The sequence below is a fragment of the Harpia harpyja genome, chromosome 20 (assembly GCF_026419915.1).
Source record: "Harpia harpyja isolate bHarHar1 chromosome 20, bHarHar1 primary haplotype, whole genome shotgun sequence".
NCBI classification, from domain to species: domain Eukaryota; kingdom Metazoa; phylum Chordata; class Aves; order Accipitriformes; family Accipitridae; genus Harpia; species Harpia harpyja.
The window spans coordinates 17,365,824-17,379,872 of record NC_068959.1 but is presented as its reverse complement, the minus strand read 5'-3'; the positions used below and the strand labels follow the sequence as shown (position 1 = coordinate 17,379,872).

Sequence of the window (14,049 nt, the reverse complement as noted above, 5' to 3'; positions counted from 1 at the left end):
CATTTATATAGCCAATCATACATTCACCTTCAGATTTATTTATTCTTATGGGATATTCAAAGCAGCGTGCTGGCTGATATACAAACAACTCCAATCTAGAAGTGCTCATAACCTATAAATCAACTTGATCTGCAAATTAAGGAATGTTCTGAGCCTCTCACAGACCTGTGTTAAAACTTTTAGTTTGAGCTTAAAACTTCTACTCTGAGATGGAATAAAGATAGCTAGGAGTTGAACTTGGCTTCTTTTTTCATATATTCCATCTTAGCTGATGATGTTCAGCTAAAGCATTTCACCTTCTTGTGAAGCAGTACTTAAACTGAACTTTCAGATTTGCTGATCTTGGTTTTAATTGAACAGCCCTCAGTTCATTAATTATCACAGAGCCCTTTATTTATTCCTATTTTTCACATGGGGATATGAATTAAGGGGGTTTTCTAGATAAAATAGCTTAAAGTGGGCATCCAGCGTATTCAAATTCAGAACTTGCTCTTAAGAAACCCATGCACAAAGTATCTGGTTTTTGTCCTTGACAGAAGTCAGAGGCTAGGAAAGTAATCACCAAATCTGCATTGCTGGAAAGGGAGAATCATAATTTCCTCAATGAAAGGCTGAGTCAGGAAGTTTTCTGCCTGTTTCAAGTCAGCAGGAATTGGACAGCTGTCAGGCTGTAGACTACCTTCTTCTTGTTTTTCTGGGTTGCATGTGTATGTTTATTACTGGCATTTCCCAGGGATGGTATTTCATTTCCTCTAGAGTTAGAAGGTGTGTAGGAAACACAGACAGAGTGCAGGCGCTGGAAAAAAATGCCTCAGGATTAAGGTACTGAAAAAAAAACTCACTGCAGATCTGTTTTCCCCAACCCCACCAGAGATGTCTGTGCGACACGGGATAGCTCATTTTACACAAAACATTCCACACTGCATAGTCTGGTGACGGGCAGGAAATTAAAGATTCTATCTTACGATCACAGTACGTATTTATGAACGGGCACAAGTTAACTTCCAGGTAGCAGCTAAATTTCTGTATTCCCTAACATGTATGTAAATGCTTGTGTTTAAAATTTCAATAGTAAACTACATTGCAGTGAAAAACCTCAAAGCCACACCAAAATTTCCTCTCTTTGAGAATAACATATGGGAATTTCCACAACTACATGCAGCTTACAGGAAGAGAGCAGTTCTGCAGCCTTGTTAATACACTCTTAACTTCCTTTAAAGGACAAGAAGTAAACATTAAGAAGATTTCAGAGTAAGTTTTCCAAATACAGACATTTCAGAAAGCAAACTTGATAAACGGGAGATAGCAGCCACATGAGAATTTTGCTTTTTTTAATGTAAGACTCTGGACGAAAATAAAGAAGAAATCCTTTTATGACAGGTTTTAGAATGACACCCAACAAAATACCAGGGCTCAAAGCAGACACCGAACCCTAAATGAGGCATCTGGGCTCACTTGTTGCGCACAAGGTGGCCAGCGTGGGGAGCAAAGCTCTGCTGGACCTACCGAGCAGGAACTGAGGACAGGGCTACATCTGAATTCTTGCCCTGTAGTAGGCTGTAAGCAAACACTGTCCTCTTCTGGGGTCCAACATCCAAAATCCTTTGCTGAAGGAAGGTACTGACCAGGACTAAGCAAAGGTCACTTGGTATGGAGTAAAAGGGTTTTTGGTACGTGTTTAGGGGCAGCGGGGGAATGGAGGATGAAGAGATGGCAGTTCCTGTTTCTACACAATAGGTTTCTGAGTAAACCACTTGCCCAGGAAGTTGAGGATTTGGTCTTTCCTTGGTTTGTGAAGGGTGGCTTGAAAGGAGACTTTTGCCAAAGCAAAACTCCAGACACACACGGAAACTTCAGCTTCCGAGACAGAGCTGATGCCCAAATCTTCCTTCTGGACCATAGCTTTCAGATCCATCCTCGATCACAGTAATTGATCTAGAATTACATGCCACTTTATCACAAAGGGGTGGGGAAAAAAAATGGCTGTCTGCTCTATTACGAGTTCTTGCTGGGAAACTCAGAGCTGCGAGCAGCAGGTTAGAGACCTCGTCATGTCCTGCCACGGTCAGTGAGCTTCCCTCCAGCTGTCCACAGAAAGGAGAGACTCCCCACAACTCTCGTGATGGGGCACTAAGTATCAGCCTGTCCTTGTACTGCGTGAGGAGAAACTTCCTGCGGACTGGAGTTACTCGTGCAGTTATGGGAGTCCAGGCACCGGCTAATCAAAGGAGCAATTTCCTGAACTGCTGCTGGCGTGTGGTTGTGTGAGCACTTCCAGTCGCAGTCAGGGCAAAATGAAAAATCAGCTTCAGCTTCCTTCTTTATTTACTGTCAAAGAGCGTTCATGTGGTAGTCAGACCTCAGGAGCCGCGCAGAGGGGGAACTCCGGGGCGGCACTAGCGCAGTCTGGCACCCCGGCTCCACAGTGGCAGCTGCCACGCCAGCGCAGGCCCCTCTTGCCTCTTTGGGGGGGGGCCCTGGGGCGTGCCCCGCTTCCACACGACCGACGCAGCCGCCGCGGCCCAGTGGCAGCGGCCTGCCCGCCGGAGAGACGGCAGAGGGGCCGGGGCGGCGGGAGGCCGCCGCCGCCTCAGGGCTGACTGACAGGAACCGCCCGCCCGCCCGCCCGCCCGCCCGCCCGCCGCCGCCGCCGCCGCCGCCGCCGCCGCCGCCGCCGCCGCCGCCGCCGCCGCCGCCTCAGGGCTGACAGGAACCGCCCGCCCGCCTTCCCTCGGCACGCGCGAGCCGCCCGTGCCCCGCCCCGCCCCCGCCCCCTCCAGGCGGTGGCGCCTCCCGATTGGTCGGCGGGGCCGTGGGGTGACCGGCGGGCGGAGGGCGCCGCGCGGCGCGCCGGGAGCTGTAGGCCGAGCGCGGCGGGGCGGACTGGGCCGGACTGCGGCTCCCGGCGCGCCTCGCGCCGCCCCGTGACGGGGCGGGGGAGGGGGGGGCAGCGCTGCGGCGGAGCGGGCGCGCAGGAGCCGCTGCGCTGCCTCGGCCCCATTGTGTGGCGCGGCCGCGGCTCCCCGGTGCCGGCCGCCATCTTGTGCCGGAGGGGGTGCGCGCCGGGCCGCCGCGTCCGTCTCGGCCGGGGGCCGCCGCAGGGGGCCGGGGCCGCCCTCCTGCCGAGAGGGGGCCCGCGGGCGGCGGCGGGCAGCCCCTGCGCGCCGGCCGCGCCCGAGCGGGGCCTTTCCCGCGTCCTCCGCCCGCAGGGGCCGCCCCGGGCCGCTCTCCCCGGCCGCCGCCGTGCCCCGAGGCGGCGGGAAGGGCTGCCCTCCGCGGCGCCACGCGGCGGCCCCGGGGCTGATGCTCGGCGCCTCGCAGCGGGACGCGGCCGCCGCGCCGGGCCGGGCGTGAGGGCCGCTCCGCGCCGCCTCCCGCCCCGTCTCCCCCGCCCCAGCCCGAACGCCGATGCCGCCGCTGGACGAGCGCCTGCCCGGGCCGCGGGCGTAGCGGTGGGCGCTGCCAGCGCCGCTCCCGAGGAGGCGGGCGCCCGCCGCCCACCGCCCGCGGATCAGGAGACCGAGGGCCGGCCCCGAGGAGCCGCCGCCGCCGCTTCCCGCCCCATCAGGCGAGGGGCCGGAGACCCACCCCGAGCGCGGCGCCGCGCCCCGCCCGCCCCAGCCGGCCGGCGAACCGGGCCGCCGTCGCCGCCGCACCATGAAGATCAAGGATGCCAAGAAGCCGTGTAAGGCCGCGGGCCGCCGCGGCGCGTTCCGCCGCGCCGGGCGGGGGGAGGCGGCGGTCGTACCGCCATGGCGGGGCGCGGGGGCACCGGGGGCCGCTCCGGCGGGGCGCTCCGCTCCCTGAACTTGGAAGCCGCCGGCCGAGACTCTCTGCTGGCTCCTGCGCGTCCCTTTTCAGTGGGGCTGCAGGGCTCGGGTGGTCTTGCAGACCTTGCGTTCGCGTTGGGAGGGCTTCTCTTTGAATAGAAAGTAACGTAACCGGGGCTTGGGGGATGGGTGCTGTTTTTAGTGGAGACGGCGCTTAATCGGTGTCCTGAACACCTGCGCAGGCGGCTGCAGTTGCTACGGTTTTGCTTTTTAAGGGCTAATCAGCTTCGGATTTTTTTTGAGAGAGAGTATTTGTTAATACTTGGGTACAAGTCTTTCATTAAAATACGCTGAACGCTCCCCTTTAACAAGCACAGCTGTAATAACATTTCTTACTATTCAGGAGTACCGTATTTGTTTTGGAGGGCACAAACATGGTTCAGACCCAGGTGAATGCAGACAAAACGTCTCGGAATACCCATGCGTTTTTGTGGGAACAGAGAACTGGATTGGGTAAAGTTAGCCTACCTACAAGCGGTGTTTTCCCAGTGTAACAGATGCACAGCTGTGCAAGTCAGCACAGCTGTCAAACTTACACGGGTGTACCTGAGCTGAAAGGGGTGCAGGTATCACTCCACTGATTAAGGCTTTTTTTATCTTTGTCATCATACTTAAAGACTTATTTTCAGGGTGAGTTACTGTATGGAAAAGATGTCTAGCTCTAAAGAGCTAGGCCTACTGTTATTCTCAGTCATATGACACGCCTGTCTAATGACAAGCGTACAGCTTGAGAGAGTATATTGGAAGTGTGTATTTTAAATATATTGTTTGACCAGCCCAATAAGAAGAAAATCACCAAACGTTTTTAACACAGGAAGTTTTAGCGTAGCTCTAGAAATAGCTATAGACATGCAGTTGAGTTTGGCTGTGAAAATACTTTGTTTCTTGTGATGTGTTAAGGAAACCCTAAATGTGCATCGCACATTTGTGAATGTGAAGCACACAATTAGCCATCACCTCTTATTAGTGCCAGTGTGTGGAAATCGCTGAATTGACTGTAATCACGTTTATGAAGAGTACAGTTCAGACAGCATTTTTTTCCCTGGTGTAATATTTAAGGAATGATATCAAGACTCTGAAGCAGTAATTGGCTGTAAGACGTTATAGTGGCTTGGTAATTTAAAATGGTGAGAGTGTGGCTGCTTCTACTGCAGAAACCTGGTAATTTCAGAACTGTCTCTGTTGGGCCTCAAAGACTTGTTTTCTGTAGTGGTGGATTTAAACCTCATGTTTAAATAATAATGCCAAATGTTACCAAGAAGTTTTAACTGCTTAAATACGCTAGATTTGTAGTTACACTCTTCCAGTTCTTGAACCTGAACTTCAATGTTGGTTTTATGATGGGAATCAGAAACAATTAGAACTGCAGAAGCAGTGGAAGGGAAGAATAGTGTCAAACGGCATTGTTTGTTTCATCTTGACTCTTTAACATATTTTGAAGCCAGTGGCTTTTTTAAAGATAATAGCACTTAGTTTCATAGGCAGAGAACTCTAGGCTCATTCTGCAGATCTCTGCTCCTGGTTAGTCACACTGGCTGAAGTGGGAGAGCAGCTGAATGTTCGAAGAGGGGCAGATCCACAAAAGCACTGAAGATGGAAAAGTCCATTGATGTTCGGGGGCTTTGGTGCCCAACTACTGCTGTCCATTTGGCTTGTATGCTCAAACTGACCTGCAAGCTGAGTTGGGCTCACAATACCACTTTTAGACTGTCTAGTTACAAATTATTTAGTTAAGACAGTTGTACTTATACTTTTCAGTACAGTTGCTGAGTGGGTATATGTTTCTTAGGTGAAGTGAGTATTTAATCATCTGTGCTGGAGCCAGATTTGGTGCAGGGGAAAAATGGTTAATCGTTATTTAATAAGAGGTCATTAGTCTCTTGTGAGAGCCTGCAAAGTGGAATTGAAAAGATAGCTTTAGGCTACCTGTACTTTTATCTGTGATGTTTAGAATGAAAGAAAGCATGATTGCACTGACTTAAGTGTCATGTCTGTCATAAGAGAGGTGAGGGTAAAATGGAGACAAGTATACTTTGTTGTTGTAAAACTGAGAAACGCAGCTGAATTTGTGGAACGTGGCTTCTGAGATTGGCTGTCTTGAAAGAGGCTAGTAAAGGGCCATTTAAATTTCTTTTGCAGGTGATGGGAGGTGATAGGCATTTTCAAGGAGGATAACAGAAATTCAAATTAGGAAAACCTTGTACTAAGTAGTTAGTGTAGCAGTGGAAGCTGGAGAGGTTGTGGAGCCTCTATCCTTGGTGGATTCTTGCAAAACTTTAGAGGTCTTCAAGTCTCGGCTGGTCAAAGCCGTAGTTGACCTCATCTAGTGTTGGCAATTTTCCTGCTAGTGGGACTGAGAGGTTGGAGTGGATGACCTACAGGGGACCCTTCCAACCAGCAGTTGCATGATGGCTCTTCTAAGGAAATGCCTATGGGGAAGAATGGCTGGCTCTCGTAAGAGAAATTTCCAAAGGTTATTTGGGGGTGGAGATGATAAACGTGAGAGCCAAGAGTCTTGCAGAACTGCTGCTGTGTGAGATCTGTCTAAAGGGAGGAGAGGAGCCACTCATTCTGAGAGAGCTCTTCATGTTGGCAGGGGAAGGCGAGGCAATCAAGAGGAGGGAAGTGCCAGCAAGCTGTCCTCTTCAGGGGAAGTGGAGTTCTTCATCTTGGCTCTGGAGTCTAATGGACTGCTGAAGGAAAGGCAAAAACTTCTAATACTTAGTACGCAGTGTATGTTACTTCTTACAGTTTGCTGCTTTTAATAGTTTATTAAAAAAAGTTTGAGAGCAAATGCCTGCATTTCCATTCAGACGAGTTGAGACACATTAACTTATGAAAGTACATAGCAGAGATTCACAAAACGCTGTATCAATATAAAGAAAAGATGAAAATCTTAAGTTTATTTTCTCTAATGTGATTCTATGGATACATGTAGTCATTGTGGACACAGTGATCCCGTGCAGGATTTGTGTAGTAAAATTGATGAAAAATCCATTTAAGTTGCTGGAGAATATCTTTTAAAGGGATTTTTCTGTTCATAGAACTTGCTGCTTAGTCTTGTGGTATCCTAGCATTTTCTTACTAGTCCTCGAAAGCTGATTAGTAGCCCACAGTAGATGTTACAGGCTCTCATTTCACTGCAGTTGAAAAATGTACTTCTAATAATGGGTTAATACTGCCAGACCCAGTTTATACTGTGTTTGCATCTGTAAGTGTTAGATTATGCCTCTGCATGCTGTATCTCACTATAATAAAAGCAGCTATCCCCAAAGAGGCTGCTGCTGAAATGTCAACAAAATTAACAGAATGAGCAAGGAGGGAGAAGATGAAAGCAACGTTTTGGCTTGTGTTAGCTTTACATGGTATCCACTTGTAGATGTGGTAAACCTAATGAAGAGCAGTTGCAGTAATTGCTGATTACCACCTGTCCTCCCACTGGTAAATGTGGCCTTTCTGTAGTGTGATTAGAGGTGGCTGAGTGGGAAAGTGTGGTGGGTTTACAGAGTTTGATGGAGAAATTTTCCCATGAGGGAAATGGGAGGATGTGACAGCGCATGTCAGATACATTTAATTCGGGTGTTAATTCTGTCCAGCCCAAATCTGTTTTGAGCTGGACTTGGGATATTTGAACCAAAAACCTGTTAGAAAACTAGTTAAGCAGAGAAACTCTCCGGTGTCTCAAGGGCTAAGGACGGTTGATGTGCAGTTCTGCTCTGTAGAGGCTCATAGGCACACATTCGTGTAACATGGGTACCGCAAAGGCACTTTGCTGCCTAGCCATCAGGTTAATCCCACTTGATTTAGCAGTTCAACAACCTTCGATGTGTTTTCTCTTAACTTGTCCCATTGGACATGTTAGCTACCTTAGACTGCTAGCTGATTTAGGTGTTAGAGTTTACCATTAATTTTTACTCTGCTGTATGCAGATGTTTTAGGGACATACTGGAAGCATAAGAGTGTATACATGTATGTAGAGGAAAATGCATTTGGAGAAACTGCAAGATACATTTAGTTTAAGTTTCTGTGTTTATGAACACTAACTGTGTAGTAGTTCAGTATAACTTTTCTATAGTTAACTTGTTTGTCTTGTCAGTAATCGGATAAGAATGGGATCAAGGTTAGTTCCGTTATCAAAGGCTACATACTGAGCTGAATTAGAAGATGAGTTTTGTGTATCAGAACTGATAATCTGCATACTTTCATAAAGAATTGTTGCAGTGCTGGCAGAAGTAAACTTAAGTTTCCATGTGATTCCGTGATCATTTTCCTTTCTTGTATTTTAAGCCAATATAGAATCACGAACTGCAGCACGCTTTGGCAGTTGTTCCCCAAGCTGTGGTTGTACTTGAAGTGCAACAGTCCTATATCTTGATAATATGTAAACTTTCTTACAAAGATGAGACAAAATCTGGTAGCCTGTTCTCTGCTGTCACTGACAGCTGTGAATTTTTTTTTTTTTTTTTTTTATGGTGCAAAGCTCCCTGCTTGAATTAGGAGGTAGCTACTCTTCTTGTTGTTAATTTAATGCAGCGTTGACCCAGGCTGTTATTTTATCTTACAGTGAGAAGGAAGTATTTTAAAGGTGTTTGTGTTTCTGATGTGTCATTATGTTCATAGAAAAGAGTTTGCCAGTAACCTGGCAAAGTTTCTCAGTCTTTAAAAGGTAAATACAAATAGAGCGTTAAACTGAAGAACTTTATGCTTGACTGAATAGGGGTTAAGTAGTTAAGTCTCTGAGTGTGTAGTTCCTGCAGCTTTGGATCCAAAATGGGTGTACAAAGTCAAAATACTAGTATGTGGTTTGGGTGGAGAACTTCGAAGGTCCTCTGCTCTGCTGAAGCAGAACCCGTAGAAAAGGAGAACACTTCAGCCTTTGTGCTTGTGTTGGCATGAGAGGCTTTTTACTGTAATTACTTCCTTTTGGCATATAAAGACCTTATATGATAAGATATAAGTAACCTTAAGATTGCTGCCAGAAGCTATGTACACCAAGAACTTGAAAAGCGCAAACACAAGAGATTGAGGCCTCCCTGTGTAGCTCTAAAGAATAATTTAAAAAACGACCAACAGCCATCAGCATGGGTTTTCTTACTAGGCAGAACTGCTGCATCATTACTTGACCACAGCACCTTGTGACAGCCCTCTTCCCATGCAGGAAGTGCCTTTCTACATTGCAGGAAGCAGTTCTAGGGAATCCTCTTAAAGATCATGTTTTTAACTCTGAGCAGGTTGCCTCTCAAAGCTATTTTCACAGCATGTATGGAACAGTCTGTTGCTTTATAGCAAAGGTTCCTGGTTGCTGTGTCTACGTAGGGACCACAGTGGCTGCTGGCAGAGCTGGGGAGTGAAAGAAATTCTGGATTTGGAATTGGGGAGGTTGGATATTGTGATACTCCTTTTGCTGTCCTGTTGGAGACAGTTCAATTTGGTGTGACGTATCGTATTAAACCTTATGGGTGTTGACTTCCCAGTTTGTGTTCTACTTTGCATATTTGTCTCTTCTCAGATAGTAAAAATACGTATTTTATGTATTCTTAAATAGAGCCTGGCTTGACTTACTAAAAGCAGAATGCATGTTTTTGAAGCGGTTTTAGGTAGTCTATCCAAGGCAATTTGGCTTGTTGAGTAAAAAGCTCAGTTCCTGCTTTTCTTTTTTCAAATTGCAGCTGACCTCTGCAGAGAGGAACTGAACTTTGAAAAGACAGGACGCTGGATTTGTTCTGTGAATAGCAGTTAAATTCTCAGCAAGGAATATTTCTGAGCTGTGCATCACTTTTTGTGGAGTCTTCCTAGGAATAGGAACAGTTATAAAGAGGAAGAGCTGAGAGAAATCTTTTAATGACCAAATCCCTATACAGCTGCAGAAAAAGCCCAGTTTTAATGCAGGTGCATCGACTCTCCACATGAATTGAAGCTGTGGAATGATAGCTACAGTTGCGCAGGTCCTCAAACCTGGTATCTGCAGAGCTATAAGCTTGGAATGAAGTTGTGCAATTGGTACTGGTCTCAGCCAGGCATGTTTCTTTAACTATGACTGCCGTAAGGATCAAGCTGATGTCTGGGGATATTTTTTCAAAAGATTGTGCTGCCGTCATTCTGCTCTTAAATCTCTCACTCAAAGAAGCATGACCCACAGATACAAGTATAAAAATACTTTTTATAGAATCATTTATATATTCTCAGCCCAAGGTATGTGCCATGCTATTTTTGTCTTGTTCCAAGACAGCTTTCAAATACAAGACTGACAGAATTAAATTTTTCATGGATTTGAGAGACTGTACCAGCTACAGATGCTGGTATATATGCTGTAGATACCATATGTAAGGGTGACAACTCTTGTGCTTCAAACATGCCTCAAGGAGTAGCAACATCACCTTGAGCGGAGTGCTCATATACGTAGTGTAAAGTAATGCACAGGTTCCCTGTATGTATGGCATGACTTAAAGTAGGTATGTCATCTTTAGCCATTGCCACAATTAGCCTGGCTGCCCTCTGAAGGGCAAGTCTTGTAGGAAACTGGAGCATGCTCTCCACAGTATATTTTCTGAGTAGTCCTCCATCCTGAATCTCTCTGTGGCCTTATTTTAATCCTGCAAATGAAATCACTTTTTCAGTAATTGGAAGAGGAACTGGTGTTTTCACATGGGTTCCCGTTTTCTCCATTTCACCTGCATCCAGATAGGATGGATCCTGAGCCAAGATCCACCCAAAGCAAACTGATTTGAAGGCTGCAGCAATAGGAGGAGAGTTCACAAGGTTTCCATGTTGTGTCCATGTACAATTACGTTCTAACTCTGTAGAATTGGTGTATTTCTAATATTTAAAGGTAGCTCAAGCATGGATAAATCTTGTATCCCTGCAGTCCCAAAATTGCAGCTACAGTTCAACTGATTGTGCGCTTGCCATATATACATATGTGTATGTGTATCCCCTTCTGTGTTTGGAAAATGAAATGGCTTTAATTTTCCTGGCTAGACCTGTATATAAATCAATCAAGAGTGGCTTACTTACACAAGAATCCTTGTGTAGTATCTTCTGGGTTGCTGGTACAAGGAGTAAGTTAACAGTACATGGGCCCAGTTGCTTGTCAGAACTCCTCCACCTTGCAAATGAAATTTGAGCAATGTACTTACTAGCCAAATCTTGACAAATTTTCAATAGAAAAGTGTGAAACTTCTTGGGGTTTGTTGCAGAGGTGAAAACTGAAAGCTCAGTCTCAAAATCTTTAAATGGCTGTTAAGATCACTCAGTTAACCCAGAAAACTGATACTGTACAGCATGATCCCATTTTTCAGCATAAAATATGTTCTCACTTGAATTATGGAATAAACTTCCTTACAGTTCAACTGTTCTTATTTTTACTTGGTATACAAGATTCGTAAACCTTAAGATTTTGAGAGATGTGACTAATGCTATATTTGCAAAAGCCTTTTGGATCATTTAACATGGGATGTGGTGGATCTTCTGACAAACAGGCGTGACTTGCACCAAATCTTCCTTAAGCTCATCACTTGAACTTTCAGGTGTTCCCCTCTCTTTCTCCTTGTGGAAGATTAGGTCCTAGTTATTCAGTAGGCCCACTGAGTAGGAAGGATCCAAAGTATTTTAGGTAGTACTTGGCTTGCAGCATCCTATTTAAATTCTGAGTGGGTTGGACCTACAAACACTTTCTGGTCTGCTGGGTTAGTCAACTTCCCTTTTTCGGTATTGGTCTTGTGACATTGTATATGACAAGAGGCTGAAACTTAGTGAGGTCACTTAATAAATCATCAATTAATTGTGGTCAAACAGTAAGATGACAAACTTTCGTATGTCCAGAGTTATGCAGTTGTAAAGTCAATTCATATGTGAATTTATGCTTAGCCATATGCTTAGACCTCAACTTTATAGAACAGATATCAGGTTTATAGAACAGATATCACTTTTATAGAACTTCCTTATTCCCACTTGGAGCTAGATTTTGCTCACAGAATTTAACCTTGTATTTAAATTTTGTTTTTCAAGAAGAGTAAGGTTACTGACTCAATCTTTTTTGTTAATATCTGACAATATTTTCCAGACATCTGTTCCTGAAAGTTGAGGCAACTTTTAAGTTGGGTGGTTTTTTGTGGTTTTTTTGTTTGGTTGGTTGGTTGGTTTTGTTTTTTTTTAACTTTTGCACTCATGTTATACATGAACTGGCATGCAGGAAGCCTTGACTAAATAGATTAAAATATTTTGGTAGGCCGTTCTTCTCAAGGATAGATCCCACTGGTAATGTAAGTCCAAAGTAATTACATCTTACGATGAACATGTTAGCATCTTTCAGTTTTGTTCCTGAGTTTCATGCTTCTGTAATATGAATTGCATCTGAAGAAATAAATTGGAACTCTACAGAATATTGGAAAAAAACCCCAAACCACAAAAAAACCAAACCAAACAAAACCCAAACAAACAAAAAACCAGCAAAAAATCCCTACCCCCCAAAACCCCAAACAGTTCAGCAAGTTATAGTATCAGTTGGGAAATAAAAATACAAGCTTCCCAGCTGGATGTTCAGGATCTTTCTTAAACTTACAAATTAAGTTTTAAACACAGTTTCTGGGATATGACAGTGGGGAAACTCTCAGATGAAGATGTTGTCTTTGCTGTAGGGTTGCTGAGTATTTGTTTCTCTGCACACAGTTAGGAAGATTTATTGACACAGGCATATTCAAATCATGGTCCTAGATGACATAAACCATGGAATCCCTGTTAGGAATTGCAGTCATCCCACAGAAGTGACAAAGACAAAATACTTGTGGTTTAGTGTTGTTGTTTTGTAGTACAGAAATTTCTCCTTCCTATCCAAGATACAAAAAAAGAAAAATGGAACATAGGTTCAGTAATATTAATTTTCTATCTTGCATGTACTTCTTAATAGTACTTTGTGTTAGCCCGTTGTAACTTCAAGGGATATATGAACAGCTTTCTTCAGCTTCAGAAATTGGGCATCTTAACTGTGTCAATTTTTAGAATACATGGAAATAAATTAATGTTTCCCTCTCAAACAAAACATGTTACATGAGCAAAAGATAACTGTTGGAGGAGAAACACCTGTCCTGCTGCTGTTGTCAGCTATAACGTGTAACCTGCTTTCTCATGAGTGTGCATTGCAGTCTTTGTGTTAAACTATGTCAAAACTATTATTTTAGGAGTGAAGGTTATTTTAATCCTTTGTTCCCTCCCCCCCTGCCCCCGCCCAAAAAAAAGTGGTTGAATTTTGTTTATGAGTCAGTATGAAAGATGTAGTATGGTTTGGGGAGTTTTTAGTTGGGCTTTCTGAGCATGCGTGACAGCATTATAAATGTGTAAATAGAGTTGCTCATTTTTCCATTTTTACCTGCAGCCAGAGGGATGTTTAAGATCATGTAGTGGAAATGAGTACTAATTCTTTGTTCCTGTGAGCATTTTTGTTAATGTCTTTCTTGTTGAAAAGTATAGCATTGGTTTAGTCTTAAGTTACATGTATTGCTTTTGCTCTTTAACTAAGCTAGTTGATCAATTCTTGTATCTTCACAGCTTTTCCATGGTTTGGCATGGACATTGGGGGAACTTTGGTGAAACTTGCATATTTTGAACCTATTGATATCACTGCAGAGGAGGAACAGGAGGAAGTTGAAAGCTTGAAGAGCATCCGCAAATACCTGACTTCCAATGTAGCCTATGGATCCACTGGCATTCGAGATGTCCACCTTGAGCTGAAAGACTTAACGATTTTTGCTAGAAGAGGAAACTTGCACTTTATTCGATTCCCAACTCATGATTTGCCTACTTTTATCCAAATGGGAAGAAATAAAAACTTTTCAACACTACATACGGTGCTCTGTGCCACCGGCGGTGGTGCTTACAAGTTTGAAGAAGACTTTCGCACAGTAGGTAGCCTATCTTTCCTTGTACTGAAGCTGATGCTAAAAGCATTGCTGATGATGGCTTAAAAAAAGCAGTATTTTGAAAAACTGTGGAATGCTCAGAGATTATTAATTATTCATTTCTTTTTCAGTCTTAAGTATGGTAATCTAGAAATATGCTTTCTGACATCATCATAATAAACACAGAGATCTAATGCTAACAGCTAATTAGAAACTTCCATTAATGCAGTGAAATGCAGGACAGCTTTGTGGAAGTTAACCATTTTCTAATCTGTGTTTTCTCTGATGGGAAATGTGCTTAAACTGCTGAGGCACTTGAGTCGCTT

At 44.7% G+C, this 14,049-nt stretch overlaps 1 protein-coding gene across 3 annotated transcripts in view; it reads left to right on the top strand.

The window, feature by feature from the left end:
* Positions 1-3,395: 3,395 nt before the first annotated feature.
* The window catches only part of PANK3 (pantothenate kinase 3), a 288,950-nt gene continuing 278,296 nt past the window's right edge, over positions 3,396-14,049 (top strand). Inside the window, exons 1-2 of one of the 3 annotated variants that reach the window (XM_052816251.1) lie at positions 3,396-3,685; positions 13,374-13,726. In XM_052816251.1, the coding sequence (XP_052672211.1) occupies positions 3,658-3,685; positions 13,374-13,726 (381 nt within the window). In that variant the 5' untranslated portion in view covers positions 3,396-3,657. Of the gene's footprint in view, positions 3,686-13,373; positions 13,731-14,049 lie in introns of those variants that run through there. The other 2 variants (XR_008239485.1, XM_052816252.1) reach the window with 2 other exon arrangements.